This window comes from Anolis sagrei, chromosome 13, assembly GCF_037176765.1.
Source record: "Anolis sagrei isolate rAnoSag1 chromosome 13, rAnoSag1.mat, whole genome shotgun sequence".
NCBI lineage: Eukaryota > Metazoa > Chordata > Lepidosauria > Squamata > Dactyloidae > Anolis > Anolis sagrei.
This window is the reverse complement of record NC_090033.1, coordinates 9,678,161-9,694,369: the sequence shown is the minus strand read 5'-3', so window position 1 is coordinate 9,694,369 and position 16,209 is coordinate 9,678,161. Positions and strand designations below refer to the sequence as shown.

At 47.8% G+C, this 16,209-nt stretch overlaps 1 protein-coding gene across 1 annotated transcript; it reads left to right on the top strand.

Moving 5' to 3' along the window:
* The first annotated feature begins 478 nt into the window (after positions 1-478).
* TRIM62 (tripartite motif containing 62) lies at positions 479-11,612 on the top strand. The gene is made up of 5 exons (XM_060759179.2): positions 479-976; positions 2,757-2,852; positions 5,082-5,338; positions 5,414-5,529; positions 8,284-11,612. The coding sequence occupies exons 1-5, from the start codon at positions 479-481 to the stop codon at positions 8,832-8,834; spliced, it is 1,518 nt and encodes a 505-aa protein (XP_060615162.2). The 3' UTR covers positions 8,835-11,612.
* Positions 11,613-16,209: the final 4,597 nt, after the last annotated feature.

Here is a 16,209-nt window from a genome sequence, read left to right as displayed (position 1 = left end):
TTCCTCCCTCTCTCACTGTTCTTCCATCTCCTCTGTCCTCTTCCTTCTCTTCCTCCTCCATCTTCTTCCTTCATCACCTTCTCTTCTTCCTTATTCCTTTTCCTCCTCCATTTCTTCTTCCTTCATCACCTTTTTCTCCTCTTCTTCCATCTCATCCTCCTTTTCCCTTTCTACTTCTTTCTCTTCCTCCTCCATCTTCTTCCTTCATCACCTTCTTCTCCTCTTCTTCCATCTCATCCTCCTTTTCCCTTTCTTCTTCCTCCAATTCCTCCTCCATCTTCTTCCTTCATCACCTTCTTCTCCTCTTCTTCCATCTCATCCTCCTTTTCCCTTTCTACTTCCTCCAATTCCTCCTCCATTTCTTCTTCCTTCATCACCTCCTCCTCCTCATCCTTCTGCGCCCACCCACCGACCTCTCTTCCTCCTCTCTGCGCTCTGTTTCTTCTTCTCCTTCCTTCTTTCCTTCCTTCCCACCTCCATGGCTGGTTCGGGCCCCTCGGCCTCCTCGTGCTGCAGCCTGAAGGACGAGCTGCTGTGCCCAATTTGCCTGAGCCTGTACCAGGACCCGGTCAGCTTTGGCTGCGAGCATTACTTCTGCCGCCGCTGCATCGCGGAGCACTGGAGCCGGCAGGAAGCCCAGGCGGCCCCGGCCCGAGACTGCCCCGAGTGCCGTCGCACCTTTGCCGAGCCCCTGCTGGCCCCCAGTCTCAAGCTGGCCAACATCGTGGAGCGCTACGCCGCTTTCCCCTTGGATGCCCTCCTGCGCAGCGCCCACCGCCGACTGGGTTCCGGCGGGGCATCCAGTGGCTCCCCGGGCGGCGTCTCCTCGGCCTCCTCCTCCTGTGCCAAGGAACACGGCAAGGTCCAGCTCTTCTGTCTTTCCGACCGTGCTGTGGTCTGCTTCTTCTGCGACGAGCCCGCCCTCCACGAGCAGCACCAGGTCACCAGCCTCGACGACGCCTTCGAGGAGCTCCAGGTTGGCAGGAGGATGAGGCCCGCCGCACTCCTGAGGGTTGGGGAGGCACACAGAGGGGTCCCGTTGCACCTGGGAGGGGTATCATTGCATCCCTGAAGGTTGTGGAGACCCCAAGAGGTTCCCATTGCACTCCTGAAGGTTGTGGAGGCCCCAAGAGTGTCCCATTGCATCTCTGAAGGAGGTGGAGACCCAAAGAAGGGTCCCATTGCATCTCTGAAGGATGTGGAGACCCAAAGAAGGCTCCCATTGCATCCCTGAAGGTTGTGGGGACCCAAAGAAGGGTCCCATTGCATCCCTGAAAGTTGTGGAGACCCAAAGAAAGGTCCCATTGCATCCCTGAAGGATGTGGAGACCCAAAGAAAGGTCCCATTGCATCTCCGAAGGATGTGGAGACCTAAAGAAGGGTCCCATTGCATCTCTGAAGGATGTGGAGACCCAAAGAAGGGTCCCATTGCATCTCTGAAGGAGGTGGAGGCCCAAAGAAGGGTCCCATTGCATCCCTGAAGGTTGTTGAGACCCAAAGAAGGGTCCCATTGCATCTCTGAAGGATGTGGAGACCCAAAGAAGGGTCCCATTGCATCTCTGAAGGATTTGGAGGTCCAAAGAAGGGTCCCATTGCATCTCTGAAGGAGGTGGAGACCCAAAGAAGGGTCCCATTGCATCTCTGAAGGATGTGGAGACCCAAAGAAGGGTCCCATTGCATCTCTGAAGGATGTGGAGACCTAAAGAAGGGTCCCATTGCATCTCTGAAGGATGTGGAGACCTAAAGAAGGGTCCCATTGCATCTCTGAAGGATGTGGAGACCCAAAGAAGGGTCCCATTGCAACTCTGAAGGATGTGGAGACCTAAAGAAGGGTCCCATTGCAACTCTAAAGGATGTGGAGACCTAAAGAAGGGTCCCATTGCATCTCTGAAGGATGTGGAGACCTAAAGAAGGGTCCCATTGCATCTCTGAAGGATGTGGAGACCCAAAGAAGGGTCCCATTGCAACTCTGAAGGATGTGGAGACCTAAAGAAGGGTCCCATTGCAACTCTAAAGGATGTGGAGACCTAAAGAAGGGTCCCATTGCATCCCTGAAGGATGTGGAGACCCAAAGACAGGTCCCACTGCATCTCTGAAGGATGTGGAGACCCAAAGAAGGATCCCATTGCATCTCTGAAGGATGTGGAGACCCAAAGAAGGGTCCCATTGCATCTCTGAAGGATGTGGAGACCCAAAGAAGGGTCCCATTGCACCCCTGAAGGTTGTGGAGGCCCCAAGAGGGTCCCATTGCATCCCTGAAGGTTGTGGAGACCCCCAAGGGGGTCCCATTGCATCCCTGAAGGTTGTGGAGGCCCCAAGAGGGTCCCATTGCACCCCTGAAGGTTGTGGAGGCCCCAAGAGGCTCCCATTGCATCTCTGAAGGTTGTGGAGACCCCAAGAGGGTCCCATTGCATCTCTGAAGGTTGTGGAGACCCAAAGACAGCTCCTATTGCGTCCCCGAAGGATGTGGAGTTCAAATAAGGGTCCCATTGCATCCCTGAAGGGGATATGTAGTTCGGAAAGAGTCTGTAGCCACCCAAAGGGATGACCATTATGGTCCTGAAGTAGATAAAGAGGGGAACCCATTCACCTCCAAACCTGGAAGGAGGAGAGATGAAGGGGGCCTAATGCATCCCAAAGGGATGGATGAAGGTGTGAAAGTGGTGGGAACAGGAAGCAGCCAAAGATACTCAGAAGGTGGTTCTAGATGGCCTTTGGGGTCCCCTTTCCCTCACTCGTCTGCTTCCTTTCTTCCAGCGGGAGCTCAAGGAGCAGCTGCAGACCCTGCAGGACAGTGAGCGCGGGCACACCGAAGCCCTGGCCCGCCTCAACCGCCAGCTGGCCGAGACCAAGGTCAGTGTGGCCTCACTCATTAGTATTACTGCCTCCAGTGGTGTAGACACCCTGTGATAATGCAGCATGTCTCATTAAGCGCCACATCTCCTGTTTTAAGGTGGTGAGATGCGTTCCACATTTGGCATGCATACTCAGCAGCAGAGAAGCCAAGCGCAAGGGCAGGTGCCGTCACTGTGTCTGGTTGTGATCCCTAGGTTGTGCCAGTCAGCTTTCGTACAATATTATTTCTAGCACCCACTTGTTGCTTGATAGTCAAGCAGTGTTTCTTATAAGTCAGAGCACAGTCCAGAGTGACTCCCAGGTATTTGGGTGTGCTGCAGTGCTCCAGAGGGATTCCTTCCCTGGTCATCCTCTGAGCTCGAGATGCTTTCCTCTTCTTAAGGTGAAAAGCACATGTCTGTGTTTTAGACAGATTAGGAATCAGTTGGTTTTTCCTGGAATAGGCAGTAAGAGCACCTAAAGCTTCAGAGATCTTCTGTTCAACCATTTCAAAGCTGTCTTCTTGAGCGGTGATGGCACTATTGTCAGCGTAGATGAAACTCTCTCCCTTCTGGCAGTGGCTGGTCATTTGTGATCATTTTATAGATAGATAGACTGCTGGATAGATAGACAGATCTGGCCGCATCTGGCCCACGGGCCTTAGTTTGTGAACCACTGGTGTAGATGTTAAACATTAATGGAGCAAGGTTATTTTCCCTGTAATAGGCAGTAAGAGCACACTTCAGAGAGCTTCTGTTCAACCATTTCAAAGCTCCCTGTTTGAGCGTTGATGGCACGATCGTCAGCATAGAGGAAACTCTCTGTCCCTTCTGACAGTGGCTGATCATTTGTGTAAATGTTAAACAGTGGTGGTGCAAGCTGGTTTTCCCTGAAATAGGTAGTAAGAGCACCTAAAGCTTCGAAGAGCTTCTGTTTAACCATTTCAAAGCTCCCTGCTTGGGCGGTGATGGCACAATCGTCAGCATAGATGAAACTGTCACTTCTGGCAGTGGCTGGTCATTTGTGTAAATGTTAAACATAGATGGAGCAAGTGCCTAAAGCTGTGGAGAGCTGCTCAACCATTTCAAAGCTCCCTGCTTTGGGTGATGATGACACGATCGTCAGCATAGATGAAAATTTCTGTCCCTTCAGGCAGTGTTTGGTCATTTGTGTAAATGCTAAACATTGATGGAGCAAGCTGGTGTCCCCTGTAATAGGTAGTAAGAGCACCTAAAGCTTCGGAGAGCTTCTGTTCAACCATTTCAAAGCTCCCTGCTTGGGCGGTGATGGCATGATCGTCAGCGTAGATGGAACTCTCTGTCCCTTCTGGTCATTTGTGTAAATGTTAAAAATTGATGGAGCAAGCTGGTTTCTCCTGTAATAGGCAGTAAGAGCAGCTAAAGCTTTGGAAAGCTTCTGTTCAGCCATTTCAAAGCTCACTGCTTGGGTGGTGATGGCATCATCGTCAGCATAGATGAAACTCTCTGTCCCTTCTGACAGTGTCTGGTCATTTATGTAAACGTTAAAAATTGATAGAACAAGCTGGTTTCCCCTGAAATAGGCAACAAGAGTAGCTTCTGTTCAACCATTTCAAAGCTCCCTGCTTGGGCGGTGATGGCATGATCGTCAGCGTAGATGGAACTCTATGTCCCTTCTGGTAATTTGTGTAAATATTAAAAATTGATAGAACAAGCTGGTTTCCCCTGAAATAGGTAGTAAGAGCACCTAAAGCTTCAGAGAGCTTCTGTTCAACCATTTCAAAGCTCCCTGCTTGAGCGGTGATGGCACGATCGTCAGCGTAGATGAAACTCTCTGTCCCTTCTGATCATTTGTGTAAATGTTAAACATGGATGGAGCAAGCTGGTTTCCCCTGTAATAGGCAGTAAGAGCAGCTAAAGCTTTGGAAAGCTTCTGTTCAGCCATTTCAAAGCTCCCTGCTTGGGCGGTGATGGCATGATCGTCAGCATAGATGAAACACTCTATCTCTTGCAGTGGCTGGTCATTTGTGTGAGTGTTAAACATTGATAGGAGAAACACACTCCCCTTAGGCAGGGCATTCTTCTGTCTTTGCGATCCGCTTCTCTGAACCTGGAACTCAACAAAAAAGCTCCTGTTTTGTAGTAGATTTCCTAAGAAGCGGGTGAAGAGGTATAGATAGAGAATCTGGATATTCTATAGACAGACAGAGATATAGAATATGGATCTGCATAATAACCGGACCTTGATGTGTCCCCCTCTGCCCGCCAGTCCTCGGCCAAGGGCCTGCGCGCCACCATTGGGGAGGCCTTTGAGCGGCTGCACCGGCTGCTTCGGGACCGTCAGAAGGCTATGCTGGAGGAGCTGGAGGCGGACACGGCTCGGACGCTGACCGACATCGAGCAGAAAGTCCAGCGCTACAGCCAGCAGCTGCGCAAGGTCCAGGAGGGCAGCCAGATCCTGCAGGAGCGCCTGGCCGAGGCCGACAAGCACGCCTTCCTGGCCGGCATCGCCTCGCTCTCCGAGAGGTAGGCCTCCGGAAGGGCTCCTTCCGCTCTTCCGCGTCACGCTCCCGGTCTCATTCCCGCTCTCGTTCTCCCCAGGCTGAAAGGGAAGATCCACGAGACCAACCTGACCTACGAAGACTTCCCCACCTCCAAGTACATGGGGCCCTTGCAGTACACCATCTGGAAGTCCCTTTTCCAGGACATCCATCCAGGTGAGGCACTTCTTCTCAACCTTGGTTGCTACCAGAACCATATCTACTCTAGGCATGGGCAAACTTGGGCCATCAAAGTGTTTTGGACTTCCAACTCATCTCTCTTTCCATCCATCCATCCATCGATCCAATCACCTGTTTGTACCTGTCTCTCAGTCTATCCATCCTACCTACCTATCTAGCTTCACTTATCTTCTCCCAGCCCCTATCTATCTATCTATCTATCTATCTATCTATCTATCTATCTATCTATCTGTCCCTATCTGTCCGTCCGTCCGTCCATCCATCTCATCTGTCTGTCCGTCCGTCCGTCCGTCCATCCATCTCTTCTATCTATCTATCTATCTATCATCTATCTATCCATACATCCATCCAGTTATCCATCCATCATCTCTTCTATCTATCTATCTTTCTATCTGTCTGCTTGCCTGCCCGCCCGCCCGCCCGCCCATCCATCTATCCATCCATCTATCTATCTGTCCCTATCTGTCTGTCTGTCCGTCCGTCCGTCCGTCCGTTCGTTCGTCCGTCCGTCCATCTCATCTATCTATCTATCATCTATCTATCCATATATCCATCCAGTTATCCATCCATCATCTCTTCTATCTATCTATCTTTCTATCTGTCTGTCAGTCTGCCTGCCTGCCCGCCCATCCATCCATCCATCCATCCAGTCATCCATCCATCATCTCTACTATCGATCGATCGATTTATCTCTATCTATCTATCTATCTATCTATCTATCTATCTATCTGTTCATCCATCCATCCATCCATCCAGCTATCCATCCATCATCTCTTCTATCTGTCTGTCCGTCCGTCCGTCCATCTCATCTATCTATCTATCTATCTATCTATCTATCTATCTATCTCCCTATCTCCTCTGTCTATCTATCTGTCTATTAGGCATGGGCAATCTCTGGTTCTAAATGGTTCTAAAGTACTTACAAAACTAGAAGGCATTGGAGCTTTGCTTCTAAAGTGTTACTAAAACTGGTGCTTTGCTTCTAAAGTGTTGTTAATTTCTGGTGGTGAAAATTTCAGAATTCCAACAAAACTTTCAAAATTTCATTATTTTGTTATTGGCAATTTTTATGACCGAACCAATTAGCAACGGCCGTTTATAATGAAATTTCGAAAGTTTTGTTAGAATTCTGATATTTTCACCACCAGAACTTTAGCAACACTTTAGAAGCAAAGCGCCAGTTTTAGTAACACTTTAGAAGCAAAGCTCCAATGCCTTCTAGTTTTGTAAGTACTTTAGAACCATGGATTGCCCATGACTACTATCCATCCATCCATATGTATGCAGTTTGAGTAATGTACCAGTAAGACCTTCTCGTGGACCACCATGAGAATTTCGGGGGGGGGGGGCTGAAGCTCCCCCTGGCTACATGCCAGTAAGTATGTATCTTCAGCGTCTAAACTGGCCCTTGGGGTCTCTTCCAACTGTGTTTCTGTGATCACCCCTCTCTCTATCCATCCATCCATCCTGTCTGTCTGTATCTATCTCTCTGTCTGTCCATCCTACCTACCTATCTAACATCACTTATCTTCTCCCAGCCCCTATCTATCTATCTATCTATCTATCTATCTATCTATCTATCCATCCGACTGAATGTATGTATGTATGTATGTATGTATGTATGTGTCTATTAGAGACTGGCCCTCAAGGTCTCTTCTCCAACCCTATCTATCCATCTATCCATATGTATGTATATGTCTTTCTTAGATATTGGTCCTCATGGTCTCCATCCACATGTCTAACTATCTTAGATACTGGTCCTTGTGGTCTCCATCCATCCATCCATCCATATGTCTTAACTTAGATGCTGGTCCTTGTGGTCTCTATCCATCCATCCATCCATCCATATGTCTACCTATCTTAGATACTGGTCCTTGTGGTCTCTATCTATCCATCAATCCATCCATATGTCTATCTATCTTAGATACTGGTCTTCGTGGTCTCTGTCTATCCATCCATATGTTTATCTATCTTAGATACTGGTCCTTGTGGTTTCTGTCCATCCATCCATCAATCCATCCATATGTCTATCTTAGATACTGGTCCTCATGGACTCTGTCTATCCATTCATATGTCTTAACTATCTTAGATACTGGTCCTTGTGGTCTCCATCCATCCATCCATCCATCCATCCATATGTCTATCTCAGATATTGGTCCTCGTGGTCTGTCCATCCATCCATCCATCCATCCATCCATCCATCCATATGTCTATCTATCTTAGATACTGGTCCTTGTGGTCTCTGTCTATCCATCCAGCCATGCATCCACCTATCTGTCTATCTATCTTAGATACTGGTCTTTGTGGTCTCTATCCATCCATCCATCCATCCATCCATCCATATGTCTATCTATCTTAGATACTGGTCCTTGTGGTCTCTGTCTATCCATCCAGCCATGCATCCACCTATCTGTCTATCTATCTTAGATACTGGTCTTTGTGGTCTCTATCCATCCATCCATCCATCCATCCATCCATCCATATGTCTATCTATCTTAGATACTGGTCCTTGTGGTCTCTGTCTATCCATCCATATGTCTAACTATCTTAGATACTGGTCCTCGTGGTCCCTATCCATCCACCATCCATCCCATTATTACAACTTTTCTTTCTTTCTATCTGTCCATCCATTCATCAATCCATCTATCTCTCTAAGGGGTTGGACTGGCTGTCCTCTGGGGTTCCCCACCCTCTGGCTGTGTGCATGACCCCATTCTCCTTCTCCCCCAGTTCCAGCCACGCTGACGTTGGACCCGTCCACAGCCCACCAGCGGCTGATCCTCTCAGACGACTGCACCATCGTGGCCTATGGCAACCTGCACCCACAACCGCTGCAGGACTCCCCGCGACGCTTCGACGTGGAGGTCTCGGTGCTGGGCACGGAGGCCTTTGGGAGCGGGACGCACTACTGGGAGGTGGTGGTTTCGGAGAAGACACAGTGGATGATCGGCCTGGCCCACGAGGCAGTCAGCCGGCGCGGCAGCATCCAGATCCAGCCCAGCCGGGGCTTCTACTGTATCGTGATGCACGACGGCACCCAGTACAGCGCCTGCACCGAGCCCTGGACCCGGCTCAACGTCAAGGGCAAGCTGGAGAAGGTGGGCGTCTTCCTGGACTACGACAAGGGCCTGCTCATCTTCTACAACGCCGACGACATGTCCTGGCTCTACACCTTCCGGGAGAAGTTCCCCGGGAAGCTTTGCTCCTACTTCAGTCCCGGGCAGAGCCATGCCAACGGGAAGAATGTCCAGCCCCTGCGCATCAACACTGTACGCATTTAGGGGGGGAACATTATGGGAACGAGGGTTGGAGTCATACTGGTCCTCAAGAGGGGATCGTCTGCGGGGGTGCTTTTCCTGAAGGTGGGATTGCAGAAGGAGTAATGTTTTGAGGACCAGGTTCTTGAGAAGCTTCCTTGGAACCACCAACACTTTAATGTATACGTTCCTTAAGAAGAGTCCTCAGAATGACCAATGTTATTGGGACCAATTTTCTGAAGATGGGATCTTGGAATGACTTGTTTATGGGATCAGGTTCTTAAGAAGCTTCCTTGGAATCACCGACATTTTAATGTTTAAGTTATTTAGGAAGAGTCCTTGGAACTACCAATGTTATTGAGGCCAACTTCCTGGAGATGGGATCTTAGAATGATAATTGCTTATGGAATCAGGTTCTTAAGAGGGTTCCTTGGAACCACCAACTTATTAATGTTTACGTTCCTTAAGAAGAGTCCTTGGAACTACCAATGTTATTGAGACCAACTTCTTGAGGATGGGATCTTGTTTTTGGGATCAGGTTCTTCAGAAGCTTCCTTGGAACTGCCAACATTATTGGGACCAAATTCCTGAAGATGGGATCTTGGAATGACTAATGTTTTGAGGACCAGGTTCTTGAGAAGCTTCTTTAAAACCACCGACATTTTAATGTTCATGTTCCTTAAGAAGAGTTCTTGGAACTCCCAACTTCATTGGGACCAATTTCCTGAAGATAGCATCTTAGAATGACTATTTTTTTGGGACCAGGTTCTTAAGAGGGTTCCTTGGAATCACCAACGTATTAATGTTTATGTTCCTTAAGAAGAATCCTTGGAATGGCCAATGTTGTTAGGACCAGTTTCCTGAAGATGGGATCTTGGAATGACTATTGCTTTTGGGATCAGGTTCTTAAGAAGGTTCCTTGGAATCACCAATGTTTATGTTCCTTAAGAAGAGTCCTTGGAATGGCCAATGTTGTTAGGACCAGTTTCCTGAAGATGGGATCTTGGAATGACTATTGCTTATGGGATCAGGTTCTTAAGAAAGTTCCTTGGAATCACCAGTGTTTATGTTCCTTAAGAAGAGTCCTTGGAATGGCCAGTGTTTACGTTCCTTAAGAAGAGTCCTTGGAACGGCCAACATTATTGAGACCAATTTACTGAAGATGGGATCTTGGAATGACTATTGCTTTTGGGATCAAGTTCTTAAGAAAGTTCCTGGGAATCACCAATATTTATGTTCCTTAAGAAGAGTCCTTGGAATGGCCAATGTTGTTGGGACCAGTCTCCCGAAGATGGGATCTTGGAATGACTATTGCTTTTGGGATCAGGTTCTTAAGGAGGTTCCTTGGAATTACCAATGTTTACGTCCATAAGAAGAGTCCTTGGAACGGCCAACATTATTGAGACCACTTTACTGTGGATGGGATCTTACAATGACCATTGTTTTGAGGACCAGGTTCTTCAGAATCCTCCTTTTGATGCAGACCAAAACCCCATGGGCTTTTTGAGCTGCTGCATCACACTCTTGGCTCATGGAACGTGTTCTCCGCTAAGATCTTTCGTATGTGGACTATTGTTGAGCCAGGCTTTGCCTATTTTGTATTTTTGCATTTCATTTCATCTGCCTAAGTGTTGTATCTCACATTTGTCCTTGTTGACATTCATTGTGTTCGTTTTGGCCAATCATCTCTCTAGTCCATTGAGGTTGTTTTGCATCCCGATTCTGTCCTCTGGAGAATTAGCTATTCCTCCCAATTTGGTGTCACCTGTAAACTAGATCAGGAGAACCTCTAAACCTTCATCCAAGTCATTAATGAAGATGTTGAACCGAACTGGGCCCATAACCCTCTTCATGGTCATTGATGAAGACGTTGAACCGAACTGGGCCCATAACCTTCTTCGTGGTTGTTAATGAAGACGTTGAACCAAACTGGGCCCATAACCCTCTTCGTGGTCGTTAATGAAGACGTTGAACCGAACTGGGCCCATAACCTTCTTTGTGGTCGTTAATGAAAACGTTGAACCGAACTGGGCCCATAACCTTCTTCGTGGTCGTTAATGAAGACGTTGAACCAAACTGGGCCCATAACCCTCTTCGTGGTCGTTAATGAAGACGTTGAACCGAACTGGGCCCATAACCTTCTTCGTGGTCGTTAATGAAGACGTTGAACCGAACTGGGCCCATAACCCTCTTTGTGGTCATTAATGAAGACGTTGAACCAAACTGGGCCCATAACCCTCTTCATGGTCATTAATAGAGACGTTGAACTGAACTGGGCCCATAACCCTCTTCGTGGTCATTGATGAAGATGTTGAACCGAACTGGGCCCATAACGCTCTCCGTGGTCATTGATGAAGACGTTGAACCAAACTGGGCCCATAACCTTCTTCGTAGTCGTTAATGAAGACGTTGAACCGAACTGGGCCCATAACCTTCTTCGTGGTTATTGATGAAGACGTTGAACCGAACTGGGCCCATAACCTTTTTTGTGGTCGTTAATGAAGATGTTGAACCAAACTGGGCCCATAACCCTCTTCATGGTCATTAATGAAGACGTTGAACTGAACTGGGCCCATAACTCTCTTCATGGTCATTAATAAAGAAGATGTTGAACCAAACTGGGCCCATAACCCTCTTATGTTTTCCTCCCATCCGTCGGGAGCTTTGCCTCTCTGTATCAACGGGAATGAGTCCTCTCTCTGTGGGTCTTGACGTTTCGGTGGTGGTCGGTCTTGTCGTGGATTTTTCGGTGGGCAACGGAAGCAAGGGAATGGGGAAATAAATGGAACGTTGACGTCCAAAGTGGTCTTGTGATTGTTCCAGGAAAAATAGTGTGGCCACAAGAGGGCAGCATTGGATATGTAAACAATGGGACACCATTCCCTTTCTCTTGAGCATCACTCTGGTTGTGATGGGATGCAACTCCCCATCCACTTACATCATCATGAATGGGAGTTGTAGTCCAACCCATTTAATGTTGATCTCTTGGGTTCAATTGGACGCCCAGGCTGGTGCAGATGGGGTTACAAACTGGGCAAAGTTCTTACACAATTGGCGTATACTATTGGGAATAGCAAACCCTACAGATATATAGGACGTCCGGTCCAAAGATGCCATACAATCTCGTTGGAGGACCAAAAAAATGCCTAGAGAGGGGACAGTTTGTTGGGTGTTTATAAATGAATGGCCATCTGTCTGGAGGGCTTTGATGGTGTCTTAATGCATGGAAGAAGGGTTGGACTAGATGCTCCCTGGGATCTCTTCCAACTCATTATTATTATTATTATTATTATTATTATTATTATTATTCAGAGGATGGATGGCCATATGCTGGGAGGGCTTCAATGGTGTCTTAATGCAGAAGGGCTGGACTGGATGGCCTCTGGGGTCCCTTCCAACTCTAGGACTCTATAGTTAATATTTTTATGTTTATTATTATTATTATTATTATTATTATTATTATTATTATTATTCAGAGGATGGATGGCCATGTGCTGGGAGGGCTTTGATGGTGTCTTAATGCAGAAGGGTTGGACTGGATGGCCTCTGGGGTCCCTTCCAACTCTTGGACCCTATAGTTATCATTATTATTATTACGATTGTTATTATTATTACTATTATTATTATTTAGAGGATGGATGGCCATGTGCTGGGAGGGCTTCGATGGTGTCTTAATGCAGAAAGGTTGGACTGGGTGGCCTCTGGGGTCCCTTCCAACTCTAGGATTCTATTATTATCATCATTAATCCTTCTGCATTAAGGCACAGTCAAAGCCCTCCTGACAGATGGCCATCTAGCCTCTCAATAATAATAATAATAATAATAATAATAATAATAATAATAGATTCCTAAAGTTGGAGGAGACCCCAGAGGCCATCCAGTCCAACCCTTCCACCAATAATAATAATAATAATAATAATAATAATAATAATAATAATCTTCTGCATTAAGGCAACATCAAAGCCCTCCCGATAGATGGCCATCTGCTCATTAATAATTTTTATAATAATCCTAGAGTTGGAAGAGACCCCAGAGGCTATCCAGTCCAGCCCTTCCACCAATAATAATAATAATAATAATAATAATAATAATAATAATAATCTGCATTAAGGCAACATCAAAGCCCTCCCGACAGATGGCCATCTGCTCATTAATAATTTTTATAATAATCCTAGAGTTGGAAGAGACCCCAGAGGCTATCCAGTCCAACCCTTCCACCAATAATAATAATAATAATAATAATAATAATAATAATAATAATAATAATCTGCATTAAGGCAACATCAAAGCCCTCCCGACAGATGGCCATCTGCCCATTAATAATTATTAAAATAATCCTAGAGTTGGAAGAGACCCCAAGTAGAATACTGGTAGACTCCAACCCTTCTACCAATATTCCTTCTGCATTAAGACACCATCAAAGCCCTCCCGACAGATGGCCATCCAGACTCTGCTTAATAATAATAATAATAATAATAATAATAATAGAGTCCTAGAGTTGTAAGAGACCCCAGATGCCTCCAGCCATTAATGATGATTATTATGATTGCTCCCATGGGCAGAGCTTGGCTGGCCATCTGTCAGGAGGGCTTTGATGGTGCTCTTCCCGTCCGTTGTGCCAGCAGCTGGCCTTGATCGTCCCGCCGGACGTGTCGCTTTCTTGGCTCCGTCCCCAGGTCCTCCTTTGCTTGCATTTTGCCGGCCATCATTAGACCCCTTCATTTGGGACGCGCGACGAATCCCATAAGCGACGTGTTGAGAGAGATGGAGATGGAGGGGCTGCCTTGTCCAAAAAACCCCCTTCGGCGTAACCCGAACCCGCTTTCTCCCTCTGTCGTCGGGGGCTGAAATGTCACCCGACGACGGCCTGGCTGTCATCGGCGGAGTGCCTGGCGTGTCATTGGGGATTATGATGATTTTTTCCGGCTATCTCGGGTCACCCCGTGCGCGCTCCTCATGTGACCCTCCCTCCGCACCCACTGCGTGCTCAATGCTCCAATGGGAGAACAAGGCCACAGTTGGGAAGCTGAAACACGTATGTTTATCTATCGATACACATAATAAAAGTGAAAATATGTATGCACTACTCTAGAGACACCCATGGCCCTCCCTCCAATGACCTTGCAGGTTAGAGTGTGCGCCGTAAACATGTCCTCCACCAACGCAACATAGCCCACCACCCATATGAAGGCTTTCATTCGGGGACAATTCCCTCCTAGATTGTATGTGTTTCCTCCACCACAGGCACCCCAGTGTTCCTTACTCTCTCCATTGGCGAGAGCCACCCAAGGGAAGGCTTTCATTCGGGTACAATTCCCTCCTAGATTGTATGTGTTTCCTCCACCACAGGCACCTCAGTGTTCCTTACTCTCTCAATTGGTGGAAGCCATCCAAGTGAAGGCTTTATTCAGGGACAGTTCCATCCTGGATTGTTATGTGTTTCCTCCACAGGCAACCCAGTGTTCCTTACTCTCTCCACTGGTGACAGCCACCTAAGTGAAGGCTTTCATTCGGGGACAATTCCCTCCTAGATTGTATGTGTTGCCTCCACCACAGGCACCCCAGTGTTCCTTACTCTCTCCATTGGTGAAAGCCACCCAGAGGAAGTACATTGGTGAGAGCCACCCAAGGGTAGGCTTTCATTCAGGGACAATTCCATCCTAGATTGTATGTGTTGCCTCCACCACAGGCACCCCAGTGTTCCTTACTCTCTCCATTGGTGAAAGCCACCCACAGGAAGTCCATTGCTGAGAGCCACCCAAGGGAAGGCTTTCATTCAGGGACAAATCCATCCTAGATTGTATGTGTTGCCTCCACCACAGGCACTCCAGTGTTCCTTACTCTCTCCACTGGTGACAGCCACCTAACAGGGCTTTCATTCGGGGACAATTCCCTCCTAGATTTTATATGTTGCCTCCACCACAGGCACCCCAGTGTTCCTTACTCTCTCCACTGCCGACAGCCACCCAAGGGAAGTCCATTGGTGAGAGCCACCCAAGTGAAGGCTTTCATTCAGGGACAATTCCATCCCAGATTGTATGTGTTGCCTCCACCACAGGCACCCCAGTATTCCTTACTCTTTCCACTGAGTGCCACCCAAGTGAAAGCTTTCATTCGGGGACAATTCCATTCTAGATCTTATGTGTTGCCTCCACTACAGGTATCCCAATGTTCCTTACTCTCTCCATTGGTGAGAGCTACCCAAGGGAAGGCTTTCATTCGGGGACAATTCCCTCCTAGATTGTGTTGCCTCCACTACAGGCACCCCAGTGTTCCTTACTCTCTCCACTGGCGACAGCCACCCAAGGGAAGTACATTGGTGAGAGCCACCCAAGTGAAAGCTTTTACTCGGGGACAATTCCCTCCTAGATTGTATGCTTCCTCCACCACAGGTACCCCAGTGTTCCTTACTCTCTCCATTGGTGGGAGCCATCCAAGTGAAGGTTTTCATTCGGGGACAAATCCATCGTAGATTGTATGTGTTGCCCCCACCACAGGCATCCCAGTGTTCCTTACTCTCTCCACTGAGAGTCAACCACGTGAAGGTTTTCATTCAGGGACAAATTCATCCTAGATTGTACGTGTTTTCTCCACCACAGGCACCCCAGTGTTCCTTTCTCCACTGGTGACAGCCACCTAAGAGAAGGCTTTCATTCAGGGACAATTCCCTCCTAGATTTTATATGTTGCCTCCACCACAGGCACCCCAGTGTTCCTTACTCTCTCCACTGGCGACAGCCACCCAAGGGAAGTCCATTGGTGAGAGCCACCCAAGTGAAAGCTTTCATTCGGGGACAATTCCCTCCTAGATTGTATGTGTTGCCTCCACCACAGGCATCCTAGTGTTCCTTGCTCTCTCCATTAGTGAGAGCCACCCAGAGGAAGTCCATTGGTGAGAGCCACCCAAGGGAAGGCTTTCATTCGGGGACAAATCCATCGTAGATTGTATGTGTTGCCTCCATCACAGGCACCCCAGTGTTCCTTACTCTCTCAATTGGTGGGAGCCACCCAAGTGAAAGCTTTCATTCGGAGACAATTCCCTCCTAGATTGTATATGTTTCCTCCACCACTGGCATCCCAGTGTTCCTTACTCTCTCAAATGGTGGGAGCCACCCAAGTGAAGGCTTTCATTCAGGGACAATTCCATTCTAAATCTTATGTGTTGCCTCCACTACAGGCAGCCCAGTGTTCCTTACTCTCTCCATTGGTGAGAGCTACCCAAGTGAAAGCTTTCATTCGGAGACAATTCCCTCCTAGATTGTATATGTTTCCTCCACCACTGGCATCCCAGTGTTCCTTACTCTCTCAAATGGTGGGAGCCACCCAAGTGAAGGCTTTCATTCGGGGACAATTCCATTCTAAATCTTATGTGTTGCCTCCACTACAGGCAGCCCAGTGTT

What these genes read in the sequence shown, in the direction of transcription:
- TRIM62 (XM_060759179.2), top strand. Translation starts at nt 479, where the DNA reads ATGGCTGGTTCGGGCCCCTCGGCCTCCTCGTGCTGCAGCCTGAAGGAC. An exon ending in ACGCCTTCGAGGAGCTCCAG is followed by an intron (nt 977 to 2,756) that starts GTTGGCAGGAGG and finishes CCTTTCTTCCAG; the next exon opens with CGGGAGCTCAAGGAGCAGCT. An exon ending in ATCGCCTCGCTCTCCGAGAG is followed by an intron (nt 5,339 to 5,413) that starts GTAGGCCTCCGG and finishes CGTTCTCCCCAG; the next exon opens with GCTGAAAGGGAAGATCCACG.